General features: G+C 39.0%; 1 protein-coding gene across 1 annotated transcript; it reads left to right on the forward strand.

The window, feature by feature from the left end:
- Positions 1 to 368: 368 nt before the first annotated feature.
- mttp (microsomal triglyceride transfer protein) lies at positions 369 to 14,038 on the forward strand. Its single transcript, XM_051385415.1, has 18 exons — positions 369 to 634; positions 2,194 to 2,384; positions 2,510 to 2,653; positions 5,133 to 5,240; positions 5,342 to 5,458; positions 5,548 to 5,687; positions 5,771 to 5,921; positions 7,055 to 7,212; positions 7,361 to 7,529; positions 7,969 to 8,076; positions 8,258 to 8,470; positions 8,589 to 8,800; positions 8,946 to 9,043; positions 9,286 to 9,407; positions 9,636 to 9,863; positions 10,549 to 10,673; positions 12,779 to 12,949; positions 13,058 to 14,038. Exons 1-18 carry the CDS (start codon positions 574 to 576, stop codon positions 13,203 to 13,205), a joined length of 2,664 nt encoding a protein of 887 aa, XP_051241375.1. The 5' UTR covers positions 369 to 573; the 3' UTR covers positions 13,206 to 14,038.
- Positions 14,039 to 15,053: the final 1,015 nt, after the last annotated feature.

A 15,053-nucleotide genomic window follows, 5' to 3' on the forward strand; every position in this document is an offset into this window, starting at 1 on the left:
GACTCACCGACAAAGCACTGACTGTTTATCCTTAAAAAAGAAATTAGGTGAAAGGTGTCCAACATGAAGACGTCTCTCTGTACCACCTCTCGGTAAATATACATTTCTGCTAAATTACATATTTTTGCGCTGATTGTATTCATTTTTCTATCAAACAACTTCACTGTTTGTTGTCTAGTCAGTTCATGCAGCCTGCTTGAAACCTAGACAGCGAGTCTCACTCCTCCATTGATCATTTGAAACAATCAGGTAATCCCATTTCACTGATTAATCGATCACATGGCCGCGCGCAGACGCAGATCCCGCCCCGGCTGTATTAAAACCTGGCTACATCTGTCAATAAGCAGAAGTTCCTGACAAATCTGTGCTCCGCAGGTTAATGATTTGCTGGTTATCTCGTACTTAGTACTTGAGCGTGGAGTTTGGAGTCTGCCCTCCCCTCCGATAAAACATAATAGGAGAAGCTTGGACTTGCTTTGCCTTTCTTTTTTGGCCCTTTAGTGACTCCTCAGCCACTGACTCTTTTTCCTGTGTCGGTTTTTGATTCTTCTGGCTGCAGAGAGAGGACACACAATGTTAACCCTCGTTGTGTTCTTGCTCTGTACAGCCTCCTGTGTCTCAGCTTCAGCCAAAGGTGAGTGGATGGGTTGTTGTGACTTTATTTCTGTGTGTAGATACAGTTTGTGGCAGTGGGATTTTTGGGGACAACAGAATATTTAATGCAAGATGAATGCATTTATTTGGGACAAGAAGATCTCAACTACTAGAAATGTATCATGTTTATGATGTTTATGTGTAGGTCTAAATGGCATTTCGGTGTGCCCTGGAGGCTTCTTCATAGAGGAAAAGTTGGGAAATTGTCGATGAGCTTCATTTTAGTGTTTAAAATCCTTAAATGAATGAATCCTGGCTGGATTCAGTGAGTAGTTTTTTCATTGCCAATGTAGTAGCTTCACATAATTCTGTTTGGTGGCATCACTGATTCATAAGAATATAGTGAAGAAAAATAAAACCCATATATTATAAATTTTAGTGTTTTGCTTCTGGTGTTCCCTAAGAATCTCTCAGTGTAGACCCAGAATTTGTATTTGTTGAATTCAGCTCCACGTTCTCCTCAATGACTGGTGATGAAATCAAATACTGACACGTCAGTCTGTCCTCCCTTGTGGCCTAATGTCATATCTAACAAAAAAGCTTGTCATTAATAGAGCAGAGGAGAGATTTTTATCTCCGAAACACGCCTTGTTAAATGGCCGCTGATTGAGTCACCTTAACGCTATCCACAGACAGTATTTCTGTAAAATAGACACAAAATAATGAAAGAAGAGAAAGAGAAAGAGCAGTATATTCAATGGAAGTTCTTTAAAAAAAACAACTTTCATGTCAATACCTGTCACTGCATTTGGGAAGCTAAAACACAGGTTAAAGGTACCTGGAATTACATATTTTAATGCAAAGCTGAAGAAAGCCTTACACCGCAAGACTTAATTTGTCAGTTTGTCACAAACACATTATATTTATATCACCTATTAGCATGAATGTGAATGCATCTTGTCATGTCATGAGCCACAGCTTTGTGAATTATTTTGGTAAAAAAGCACAATGCCTTTTAACAGAGGCTTTTACTCACCCATTTCGGCATTCTTCATAACTAAAAATGATCTGAATTACTGACATAGAGTCATCTATTTTGAGCCCATTCATCGGAGTGGAGCCTTGTCATCTTGTCAAAGTTACATTATCATTAATGGCAAGGCAGTTTAAAGTGTAGATTTGCTTTTAAAAGTATTCTATGATCTGAGGTTTGAGAGTTTACACATAACAATCTACCAAAATCACAGTATCCTTTCCACAACATCCATGTTTGCTTATTTTTTGTTTCCCAGGACAACACACACAAATTTTAGAGCTTGAACGCACCACCAGAAAAGAGTTTCCAAAACAGTCACTGCTCACAACTGTGTTATTACAGTTCATGAGGATACAGTGACAAACAAATGAAAATGACTGAATGTTCACTGGGATGAATTACTGTAACAAGTTGCAGGTTTATACTAGTTGATATTTATAAGGTATTGACATCAAATGAAAAATCTATCTGAAAAGCTACGTTTGAAAAATGTTTGGCAGTAATATAAAGCGCCACTCTCCACTCGTGTTTTCTCACCAGCTGTGTTTTTTGTGTTTCTTCAGGTGGTGCTGCTGCTGGACCCCGGCTGAACAACAACCAGCTGTACAAATTCAGCTACACCACCGAGGTGCTGGTGGACAAGACTAAGGGGTCAAAAGAGGGCAGTGCTGGCTACAGGATCTCGAGCGATGTGGACGTCAACCTAGTTTGGAGAGATCCCAGCAGCAAAGATGACCAACTGATTCAGCTGGTGGTATGTTGGTCACATGTTGACATAGGATATGATGTCATTGCATAGTAAATTTTAGTCAGGTCATATATGAGTGAGTAAGTTCAGAGGTGGTGGTTTGCTCACATAAATGAATCTCTCATTCATAGATCTCAAATGTGAGGCTCAACCCTGCGTCCCGGCGATCAGAGAAGAAGAACGTCCTCCATGGATCCACAGCAGAAAGCGTTTTGGGGAAGACCAAACTAGCAGCTCTGACAAAACCTTTCTTACTGCATCTGAGAAATGGAAAGGTAAGAGCATTATCATTTCCACTCTTGGCACTTGTCATGGTCGAAATACAACACCTTTTTACATAAAGAAAGAATTGGAACAACATCAGCCAATTTCTGATCGTCATCTGACATGTAATGTTATAAATGCAGTAATGTACTTCCAGTACTGCACTGTTGTAGTATTCAGAGAATTAATGAGCTTACCCTCATTGTGCTGGAGTGATGATGCTGGCAGGGGAAATACCAGACAACGTGTGTGTGTGTGCAAAGGTCTGCCGGTTCAGAGGGTCAATGAATGAATGAACTAGCCTGACTCAAAGAGTGGCTCCCTGTTGGTGGATAAGGCTCATACTGTCTTCTTACTGGCTGTGAGATGTTTGAGTTCAAGCCAAACTCATTCACTGTTATCAAATCATTATCACTATATGCTATCCCAGTAGTGCCACCAGACGAAGAATAGCAAGCTGATTGTTAGATATCTTATTAAAAGACCCAGGAGAATAATCATATGACATTGGTTCATGGCTAAATACTGTTGGCAAAGGTAATGATCTCTTCACTCAAGTTTCCAGCCATAGTGGCACGGGGATGGCACTGTCAGTCTGTCTGTCCACCACTTTGGTCCAGACTGAAATATCTCAACAGCTGTTGGATGAATTTCTGTTAAATTTGGATCAGACACTCATTTCTCTTTCAAGATGAATTGTTTGTACGAACTTTGATCTCTTGACCTTTCTGCTAGTACCATCATCAGGTCGAGATTTTAGGTTTTGGTTTGACCGAAGACCTGCAAAACAATCGACATTCCCATCAGCCTCAGCTGTACTTTATGGATAGTGCTAATTAGTGGATGTTAGAATAGATAGATAGATAATTATACACTAAACTAAGATGGTGAACGTGGCATAAACATATATGCTAAACATCAGCATTGTCATTTTACGCATCTTAGCATCTGACATTAGCATTTATATCTCACTGTGATCAAGTACAACCTCTCAGAGCTGCTATAGTAGTTATTGTTTTTTATTACATGTTAGGTTTAGATATACAGTTAAATCTTTAGTACAACATTCTAATAAGGCACCCTTTATTAAAAAAGTGTTTATAAGTTTTAACTTTTTTTGTTTATTATGAATGGTTAATAAGTTATTCATGAATATATAGGTAAGTTATAAGAATAGAAATAATAACAGCTTTTGGGTTGCCATGTTATGAAAATTGGACTGAATGACCATTTAATCTCAGGTAAATGACTACCATTTATTACCATTTGTTACAATGTATAAACCCTTTAATAAGAAATGCTAATGTCCACTGTTGCATAAAGGGTCCAGTGTGTAACATTTAGGAGGATCTACGGGCAGGGATTGAATATAATATTAATAGATATGTTTTAATTAGTGTATAATCACCTAAAAATAGTAATCCTTCAGTTTTTGTTACCTTACAATGATCCATTTTTATCTACAGAGGGAACGTGTCCTCTTTAGAGGCTGCCATGTTTCTATAGTAGCCCGAAACGGACAAACCAAACACTGACTCCAGATAGACACCGTAGTTTCTCCTACATGCTTGAAAGACCTGATCTGTATTCAAATGGTTGCAATCTGTAACTTCACAGCTAGATGCCACTAAATCCTACACACTGGTCTTTAAACTATTGTACACCAACTGAAAAACAAAACAAGTCTTAGCTAAACTTTACCTCTCAGGATTAATACTGGTTCAGTGTGGAGTGAAGGTTGGAAGAATGAACGGTGTGAAACAGGATAGATGTGTCTCCCCCGGTGTTGTTATTTATACTGATGGCAGGCTGCTGCAGGAAAAATACACAGAGTAGCAGTGGGCAATCTATTTATGGTGGTCCTAGATGATATTGTGGCTGAGCACCAGAAATAAATTACATACTGTATAGGAGACAACGTAGGATGATGTAATAGGTTGGTTTCTTCACTGATGAGCAGGACACAGAGTCCATTATTGAGCAAAACTGAAGCCTCATTGGGAAACTGTGCGTTGTGATATGATATTTCTCAAGATGAACAAAGCTCATTTGGCTGAGCTTCGGTTCCATTATTTTAATATGATATCCCATAACGTAGGTAAACACAAGACTGACCTAACTTTCATGCTGGTCATTCCTGTGTGCTGATGTGTATTGAGAATATAATTCGAGGCAGCATACTGCCTGCCAGGTTGAGTCTTTTTAAAATTTTGAAGTGCTAATACCAAAGTATTCTGGTTTTGTTTTTGATCGGCACTTCAAAGAATATATTTTATTTCTGCATGTAATGTAAAAAGTCTCTGATGTCATGAGCATGCACACATGTGGAAGGAAAACTGACACCCTAAAAGCTTTGTGAGCGGCAGCACGTACAGTTGCTTGTTGGCTGCAGCAGCTGCTTTATCTGCTGGACAGATTGTCTTGGGATCATTGTTCAAAAGCATGAAATTATTTTTAACAGGTTGCTTTCTTTTTACGTGTCTGCTGTAGGCAAAAGCATTTTATTCCTACTGGGCCGAACCTGCAACCATCAAGAACCTTAAAAGAGGGCTGGCCAGCTTACTGCAAGTACAGCTCAAAACTGGGAAGGTTATAGAGGTAAAAGGCATGATAATACTCCCATCACATGTATTCACATAATTTATATTTTATTACATATTAGCTATATGTAATAAAACAAACTTAATGTCTGTGAACAGAATGATGTGTCTGGAAGGTGCATAGTCGAGTACAAGGCGGTCAAAGGTCAAGTGACAAGAACCAAAATCCTGGAGACCTGTAAGACAGCAGAGACCGGATTCACCACACACAGTCAGGTATGTCGGCATTCAGACCATCTCACGATGCTCAAACTTGAGTGTTACTGAATGACTAATAAATTTGGCCTTTATGTGTTCCCCTTCAGGTCATGGGTGTGAGTAGGAAGTCCAGTTCTGTTACAGTGTTCACACTCGAAGATGGTTTCATCCGCTCGGCCGTGGCTGACGAAACACACTCACTGGCTGTCAACACCCGCAGATCTACTGCAGCCAAAGTCGTGTCCAAGTAAATGCCTTAACAAAGAATTTAAGTAAGCTGCCATTTCTAATATTGGGCGCACTTTAAATTTAAAATGTCTTGCTTTCCAGGCAAACCCTCACATTGGTAGGGACAGAGGCTGGACCGCTGGAGGTTGCTGGGAAAGATGTGGCTGGTGTTGTCAAGTCAATCGATGCCAAACTGGCTGCTGTTGGTATCGTGGCGGAGAAGGTCAAATCCCAGTGCAAGGGCTGTCCATCAGTGAGTATCTGTTAACTTACACACACTAAATCATATCTTTCATAGCCATATTTAGCCATGCTCCATTAAATGACTTTGTTCTACTGAATTACCTCAAGAATTGAATAGGTTGCCATGACAATTTGTACAGATATTGGTCCCCAGAGGATGAATAATGATGATTTTGGTGATTCTTTAAAATTTCCTCTAGCTCCATCATCAGATCAAATTCTCAATTTTCCGATACAGGATGGTGAACATGGTAATCATTATACCTGCTAAAGGCCAGCATGTTCTCATTCTGAGCATACAGAGTGTCTGTGGACACGTTCTTGTGAACATAGGAAGTCAAGAACAAAACACATACCACACAAAATGGACCATATAGCAGATTTTACCTGGAGCTCCTTCCTGCAACAGTTTACATATTTAAGGATAATTCTGGTTTATTACCACTTAGGTGTTTGGCTCTCTTATGATAACATTTAACTCATCAGAGTAACTGCTGAAATCTGTGAGCATGTCGGCATTGCTACAGTGAAGTCACACAGAAACCAAAAGTGGTCAGATTGTGTTGGGTTTGGATTGAGTGATAATTTTACCATTGGCCTTTGTTTTCTCTTCCAAATAAGTGTTACTAACCTAGGGGTTTGTTTAAAATCTGTATGATCTGACTGCTTGTGCTTCTTCTTTTCATCTGACTTCTCTTAACGATCAGGGATTAGCAATGTTGATATGTTGAAAATCACAGGAACTATGAAAAAAAAAACTAAAGTTAAGCAACAAACTGCAATTATTGTTTATCTTTCATGTTTCCATCATCATCTCCCATGTGTAATTGTAATTATGAGTAAAGTCGTAAGTTAAAAATGTTTTAAAATTGACTAACTTGTTTTCATGAACTTGTATAAGTCATTATTACTAGGTGGCACTCTCATGCTCTTCACTGAATCAGTACAACTAACATTTTGAAGCCTATAGCCCTTCTATGGTTAGTATGGCATATGAAGGTCTGAGTCGCACGAGTCATTATTACAGAGCGATTTCTAAGTAACACTGTATTGGTAAATAGATACTGTATATTTCTGTACTGTAATTACTGACTGAAGACGATCTGTCTCCTAATCCCCTCTCCTGTGTGTTCTCCCCCTTAGCTTTTTGAACATTGGCAGACTCAACAGAAGCTGCTGGAGCCAGCGAGCCTGTCCAAAGCCACGGCTCCTCGCAGCTTCCTGGCCCTCATCCAGGGCATTAGGAAGGCGTCCAAGGACGAGATCCTCAAAGTGCTGAAGAGTGCCAGCAAGACATCTCTGTAAACAAGCTCCTCCTTCTACCCTACATCTTATTTTACTTACTGATTTCATCAATCTGTGGTTTCTTTGAATTAGTCTACCTTTTAAGATTGAGAATGTGAGGATCCAAGAAGATTAACTCACCGTTGTTGTGTTTACCTTCTTCAGACCTCAGGTGGTGGATGCTGTGACCTCCTCCCAGACCACTGCATCTCTGGATGCCATGCTTGAATTTCTTAACTTCACCGACACCAAAGGTTTCGTTCTGCAGGAGAGATTTCTCTATGCATGCGGCTTTGCTTCACATCCCAACGAGAGGATGCTCCAGGCTCTGCTGGTGAGTGTCTTAAAAACAGAACTGGCTTATTAAAGGAAAGATTAAGACCTGCAGTCATATAGTCCATATCAGTGATTTATACATGGAAATGGTGCTTCACTTGCGCTCCAGTGAAAAAGTGGTACTGGTTAAAAAAACAATTCTCACACCTCACCTTACTTCCTGTTTTGATCATTTTGGTAAATTGTATCTTCAACTACTGCAGTCCATTAGCTGATCCTCAGATAATCATCAAATTCCCCCAAATTATATTAGCTTTTTTCTTGAATTAATTTTGTGGGGAAAAATCTCCTCATTAATTGCTGATATGTAATATATGATAATATTTAAAATTTTGTCTTAAGAATAAGTCTGCGAAACCATTTTACATTATACTGAAATTATATGCCAGCATTGAATATTTTTGATTGAATTTTAATGATAAAAATTTCCTTTTCAGGATATTTCAAATGGAAAGATTGGCAGCACTGACATCAAAGAGTCAGTAGTGATCATTATGGGAGCCCTGGTCCATAAGCTTTGTCAGAAAGGAGAGTGCAACTTACCGGTAAGCTCCCAAGAAGATAATAAATGACAAGTTACACATGAATGCAGGGCCTATTTTAATGTAAAACTTGTTGAATAGGCTGAAAATGTGTGTTTTCTTTGTGGAATACTGTGTTAACAAAACTAATTTGAATGAATCCAAGAGCTGACTGATGATCTTCTGCTGTATATTCACCTCACAGACAGTGGTGCAGGTGAAGAAGCTGCTTCTAGACAGTCCTGAAAGCAGACAGGTAGAGTCCGAGGTCCAGATGTATCTTCTGGCTCTGAAGAACTCTATGCTTCCGGAAGCTATTCCCATTTTCACCAAATATGCAGAGTCAGAATTGGGATCTTACAGCACCATCGCCCTCACTGCTCTGCAGAGATACGATGTCAAACTCATGACCAATGAGGTAAGCCATTGGTGTGTACATGACACTTCATTTTAACTGATGTTTTTGAGTGTTTCTGCTATGCGAAGCTAGCTAGACTATAACAGAAACTGAAATTAAATATTTATGTCATTTGTAGGTGAAGCAGACAGTGAACAGGGTTTACCACCAGAATCGAAGGATCTATGAGAAAAATGTGAGAGCTGCTGCTGCTGACGTCATCCTCAGTAGCAACCCGTCATACATGGAAGTCAAGAATCTGCTTCTGTCTATTGGAAATCTGCCTCATGAAATGAACAAGTACATGCTATCTAAGATCCAGGATATCCTCCGCTTCCAGTTGCCTGCCAGGTTTGTTATGGAGCAACAGAAATTACTTTTCCTTTCGAGTTTTGGAGTTGAACACAAAAAAGAGCATTTGTATAACAGAACATAAATAGAAAGAGTTTTAATTGCAGCCATTTATTGTACAATATATATATTTTTTCATTTTCAGCAAAGTTATACAAAAAGCTATGAGGGACATGATTTCCCATAACTACGACCGTTTTGCAAAGGTTGGGTCATCGTCTGCATTCTCGGGATTCATGGCACGTAAGTAATCAAACCTTATTTCCAAGCCTGAAATAAATTACAAACTATATTGTTTCAAGATTTAGAATCTGAGATGAAGTGAAGAAAAAAGGTAATAAGATTTGAGTCAACTAAGTCAAACATTAGCATTGACCTTTGGGGTAGCTTCACACCATTTTGAGTCTCACTATTATTTGCTTTTAAATAACATCCCAACAGTTCATGTATGTTGACTGAGTACTTTAAAATCCTCATTCTTACAGAATCTGCTGATGTGACATCCACATACAGTTTGGACATCCTGTATTCAGGCTCTGGGATCCTGAGGAGAAGCAACATGAATATTTATGGTGCTAGTAAAGGAGCAACGCTACATGGGCTACAGGTAAGGAAACCACATAATGAAACTGAAGTGAACTAATGTAATATATACTAAACATATAATTTGATGTTTTTATGGTGCTTTATGCCGTTTTCATACACGACCCTTGTACTTGCTTTGCCTGTCCTCATGAAATATATGAAATTTTTATGCAGTGTATGTGAAATATTAGAACAGATCATTATCGAATTGCTACTTTGAACTAATTTTGATATTCTTCCTGTCTTCCAGGTGGCAATTGAGGCCCAGGGTCTGGAGTCACTGATAGCTGCCACCCCAGACCAGGGAGAAGAAGACCTGGAGTCGTTTGCTGGAATGTCGGCACTGCTGTTCGATGTCCAGCTGCGGCCCGTCACCTTCTTCAAGGGTTACAGTGACCTCATGTCCAAAATGTTCTCCATGAGCGGAGAGCCTATGAATGTAGTGAAGGGCCTCATCCTGTTGACTGATCATTCTGAGGTAAGCAGTTACTACTGTGTACTGCATTGATGCCCCATTTACATGACACCTTAATATAATGGGTGAACATCATCCTAGTGTTTAAAGTTTACATTTGGTATGGTTACGAACAAGAGTGACTGCCAGTAGTATTGAGTCATGCACGACAGGTAGGTCGTTGACTCTAGGTCCTTGGTGATGACCTAGGCTGTATGAAGTTTATGAAAGAGAACAGGATTTAACAACAACTCGAGGAAAACAGCAGCTTGAAATTCTCTCAGGTTTTTACATTCAACTGCAAAGCAGAAGTCGCCTGATGTTGCTAGATTACATTGCCAAAAAACAGGATTGGGCACACAATGCATAGACTTTGACACTGGAGATGGAGGTTTGCGTCCCATCTCCTGCAGTCAGTCAACAGTCAGGACTGCTTTCGTTTTAGTTTTCCTAAACTTAACATACTACTTGCATTTTACATTACAGTATGTATGAGTACTTGTCTACTTGGTCAGAGGAATACAGATAGTATTTGACTCAAGTTAATAATGTCAGTTGTTGAGGTTAGTGAGTCGGAACAGGGTCTAAATGTGTGCTGCTGATACAGGATGTGGCATTTCTTATGCCTTTTGCTGTGGCTATTTCAGACATAACCAAGTCTTTCATTGTGTGTTTTAATTTTCTGTCCTGCTCACCTTCTCTGCGCCAGGTGATCCAGCTGCAGTCCGGTCTGAAGGCGAGTGCAGAGTTTCAAGGAGGCTTAGCCATTGACATCTCTGGAGGCATGGAGATCAGTCTGTGGTACAGGGAGTCCAAGACCAGCGTCAACAACAGGTACGGCTCAGAGACAATACAATAAAACAGCTGGTGCAGTTGTTTTTGTCTTGTAGCTGAATTAGGGCATCAGCAATCCTTTTAAATAATATTATGTGCCGTGCATATACAGTAGGTCACAGCCTCTAGTACAACCGTGAATGATTATCTCACTGAGTACGTTTGTGAAGTACTGTATGTACAGTGTGATGTAATACACTTGTAGGGCAAAGGCCTTTGGGATAGGCAGACAATTCTTAGAAAACAACCTTTGTGACTGAAAGGAAAGTTGTTTTAGAAGTTCGAGCTATGTCACCGCACTGCAAATAGATTTCTGTTGATGTTGGATTCATGTGAACTTTAGATGGTCTATAAGTGTTGTCTGATTCATTTGTTCCACCGGCACGTTGAACACACTCCAGTATTGTGCTTCGCGAGTGTCTCATTTTTAGGTTTGTGTGGATATGACGTAAGCTCTGTCTGGTTCTCTATTTTAAAACATTACAGTCGAGGCACAACAGTAGCCGCTGAAAATGGAGCGCATCATCATGCTGGTATCGGTTTGCTTGCGGCATCTGGTGATGAAACAGGATTTAAAGAGCAATGCCACAGATTTTTAACATTGAAATATGGTGTCATTTTCCTGTGCAAGACAGGGCTGCATATGCACCTCATTACTTTTTAAGTACAAACAACATTGTCCTTAACAGTAATCTCAAAAGCAAAACTAATATGAATAGATCAAATATTCTTTTATTCATTTATTTATTTTTGATAATGCGTTTGAGAAGTTATTAATTTTAATTAACATAGCAAAGGAAGTTGTGAAACGTTGGTATCCAGACTAAAACCCAGTTTTTATACTAGCAATTTGAAACAATACCCTGTCCTAGTGCCTTATAATTATGCTTTCATCAGTGACACATCTAATCTACAGCTCTGTAAATGTCCACTATGATTACAAACGATGGAAAAGAAAAGGGAATTTTAAGTTAAGGTGCCAAAAACATGCAATGTCATCAATGTAAATTGATAACAAGAATATGATTTAAGAGCAAAGAGCTTCTATCGCTTTTCTAGATCACTGTTAAGGGTCAGATCTTGAATTTGGTCTTCACAATGATTTGACCCATGTGTGGAGGGGAATGGCAGAGGCAGGTGAATGGATCAGCATAGTTGTACCTCGTCCACTCTGATAATAGACAGGCAGGCTATCTATAGAAGCAGAACAAACCACACTGGCATCTTTGCCAAGGCATGTCTCTGCGGGCAAGTTACAGAGGTTGGATGTTCAACCGGTTGGCACAGACTTTGATTTGAAAGACAAGGGGAAGTTGTTACATTAAACTCTACTTGTTAGTGTCTGAGCTTAACTGTGCCTTTAAGCCACTGATACAAACTGTAAGAAACAAATATATTGAAGAATATGAAAGCTGACTCATACAATATACCTTTTTCACAGCAGCCATTTTAACATGAAATAGTAAGGTAAGCACAGGTTTTACTAGTGAGGTTCTGTTCCATTTAGTGTAGCAGAGCCTTTCAGTGAACCAACGTGTACTATAGCAGCACCCTGACTCTGTTTGACCTGAATGGAACTGAGCCTTAGTTTATATCAATGGTAACACCTGTGTTTACCCTACTATTCCAAGTCAAAATGGCTGCTGTGAAAAATACTATTATATTATTATATATCAGAACACCTAAAACTTTCAAAACAGGATTTATTTTAACCTCCCTTAAATGGCCGTGATGTGAGCAACAATACCGCTCTCTAATATGTCCTAGTATGCAAAATAGAACAATAATAATTTCCCTATTTTTTACCACTTTTACCCAACTTCAGAAACTCATCTTTGTGTTGTGGAACACTATTTTAAATTTAAAAAGTGGATTTTGAACATTTAGCATGTAATAACTTGAGATGACGTGATTTTATATATATCTTATCACATGTGTAACTCCATTTCACAGGTAAAGATACATTAAATAAAAGTAAAATTAAAATGTTTTTTGGACATTTACCCTGTAAAATATTAGTATTTTCATATGAAGAAACACAAGTTTCACTTTCTCTTATTTTCTGTCTGTTGGACACATTTTCACTTGGTTTTCATTCGTTTCAGGGGAGCGTTAGTGGTCACTGGCAACGTTACAGTGGACATGGACTTTATGAGAGCGGGTGTGGAGGTCAGCTTCGAAACAGAGGCATCGCTGGACTTCATCACTACTGTCCAGTTTTCTGAATATCCCTTCCTGGTGTGCATGCAGATGGACAAAACTACCTTCCCTGTCAGGTACTGTGAGACCCTTCCGGAAAAAAAAATGTCAAGGCTCTTTGGGGTTTTATTATTAAATCAGGTTTTGCAAACCCTAATTGTCTATTCTCCATCTTCTGCTTTCAGTGAATACCTGACCAAGTATGAGAGCTTATCATCAGGGAAGAGCGTTGTGTCGCATAAGAGCAAGAAGCAGCTCGTCCCTGGGTCTGAATTCCCACTTCACCAGGAGAACTCAAACATGTGCAAGAAGGTGTTTGACTCCAGCTGGTAGAAGAGATACGGAGAACTATCCAGGAACAAGATGTCATTCTTATGGGCAGAGTATTGTCACTCAAAGAAGGTTTATTGCATTCAGGGACAGCTATCACACCTCAGCCTCATGCAGTGAAAGACTGTAAGACAGAGAAGTGGTGCACAACACATGCAATGTTTACATTCCCGTGAGTATTTAAGTCATTTTAATTTGACATTTTGTTTTGAAATCATCTTGAATTGTCTTTTTATGGATTTCTTTCAAATGTATTTATGATGGGCACACACAAGATGTATGTTTTATTTTGACGGGTAATACTCAGCATGAATAGTACCACTGTAATTTTTCCCCAACACAGTTACAGTAAAGATTAACATGTAAATATCACACTGGAAACAGTGGGTTAACTTTCCGCATGAGCAGAAGCGCTCCTTTCTGTCAACATTCCTTTGTTTTTTAATTAGATGTGTTTACTAAGGAGGAGCAATTTATTGTTTTGTGTCACTGTATCACTGTTCACACACTTGAAATAACTTATTAAGCAGAGTATGATCAATTAATTAAATTTTTTTATAATCACGTTGGTCATTTCTAATTGTCTCTACGGATAGGATGTGTGTGCATTGTCTTTACTTTGTACTTGCAAGGTTTGAGGTAAAAATGTAATGTCCAAAAATTAATCCATCAACCCTTGAATATATTTTTTGTACGTTGCTGTAATTGCTCTGTTTGTCTAAAAACATTTGGGTAGTTTTGAGACTACTGAGCTACTCTCAACTTGTGTTTCTATATGAAGGAAATCAGTTTGTTAGATCTGCAATTGGCTGACAATAAATGTGCACTGGAAACACTTTTGATTTTTGACTTGGCTTTTGAATTTATGCCGTTAAAGGGACACTCCATTTATTTGTCAAGAGCAGTACTGCTTAGCCTGTGAAAACATTTAATAACATCTTGAGCTTTGTTAAGTCTGAGACTTACCTTAGATTAAGAACTACTGATTTTTAACAGAACATCTGTCTTACAAAATGGGATCATCGAAATTGAAAGACACCATCAAGTCAGAATAGCTTTGCCTCTGCTGCTTTGAAATTTAGTACAACACCAAATTGCAAGAGTGCTCATCGGGTACACAGTGCTTATTGCAACCATACATGGCATAATCAAAATATCTGGCACTCAGATTGGCCAGATGGCAAAGTCCTAATTTTGAACCTGTATAGATTACAGCAGGTTTGGTAAAATAAGATTTTTTTTCTACTCCATACTTTGTAGGTTGTCAACATTAGCACGTATTTTTGTTAGCTGAACGATTTTGTTTAGTTAATTTGTACTTACAGTTTGTGGCATGTCCGAGGAGACAAAATGTACCTTAGTGGCCTAAATGTATCACACACTTGTTGATCCAGGTGAAGCAATAAATCTAACTTTTCTTGTGTCACAGCTGTGACATCAGAGCCCCTACTGGCATCTAAATACAACAACTGGGCCTTAATGTAGATTCTTTAGAAACCACCGAGAGCAGCTGGGGGCAAAACCAGTGTCTGCCAGTCTCGCTGCATCCACAGCAACCGAGTAAACACAGCAGCAAACTGTCAGGTTAAACTTAAGCCTCGGCCCGGGTGATGTTTCAGTGTCACCAGAAAGCTAACCTTGCACGCTGGCAGATGCCAAATGTGTACTTCTGTTGGCATAAATCTGTTTGATTCCTTTTGACCCTTGTCATTTATTTTGTTGTACATTTTAGAGCTGATACTTAAATGATTGGACACAAGGTTTCTTGTTATTTTAAGATAAGATACAGGCTGCACTCAAACACAACTAAACCTTAAAGTGATTTAAATTCATGGACACAAACATGTTCAG

Source organism: Dicentrarchus labrax, unplaced genomic scaffold (assembly GCF_905237075.1).
Source record: "Dicentrarchus labrax unplaced genomic scaffold, dlabrax2021, whole genome shotgun sequence".
In the NCBI taxonomy this organism is placed as follows: domain Eukaryota; kingdom Metazoa; phylum Chordata; class Actinopteri; family Moronidae; genus Dicentrarchus; species Dicentrarchus labrax.

Bases quoted from the DNA above. Each gene is read 5' to 3' on its own strand.
- mttp (XM_051385415.1), top strand. From the start codon at position 574: ATGTTAACCCTCGTTGTGTTCTTGCTCTGTACAGCCTCCTGTGTCTCA. The intron at 9,864-10,548 runs GTAAGCAGTTAC...TCTCTGCGCCAG, and splicing joins TGTTGACTGATCATTCTGAG to GTGATCCAGCTGCAGTCCGG. The intron at 12,950-13,057 runs GTACTGTGAGAC...TTCTGCTTTCAG, and splicing joins AAAACTACCTTCCCTGTCAG to TGAATACCTGACCAAGTATG.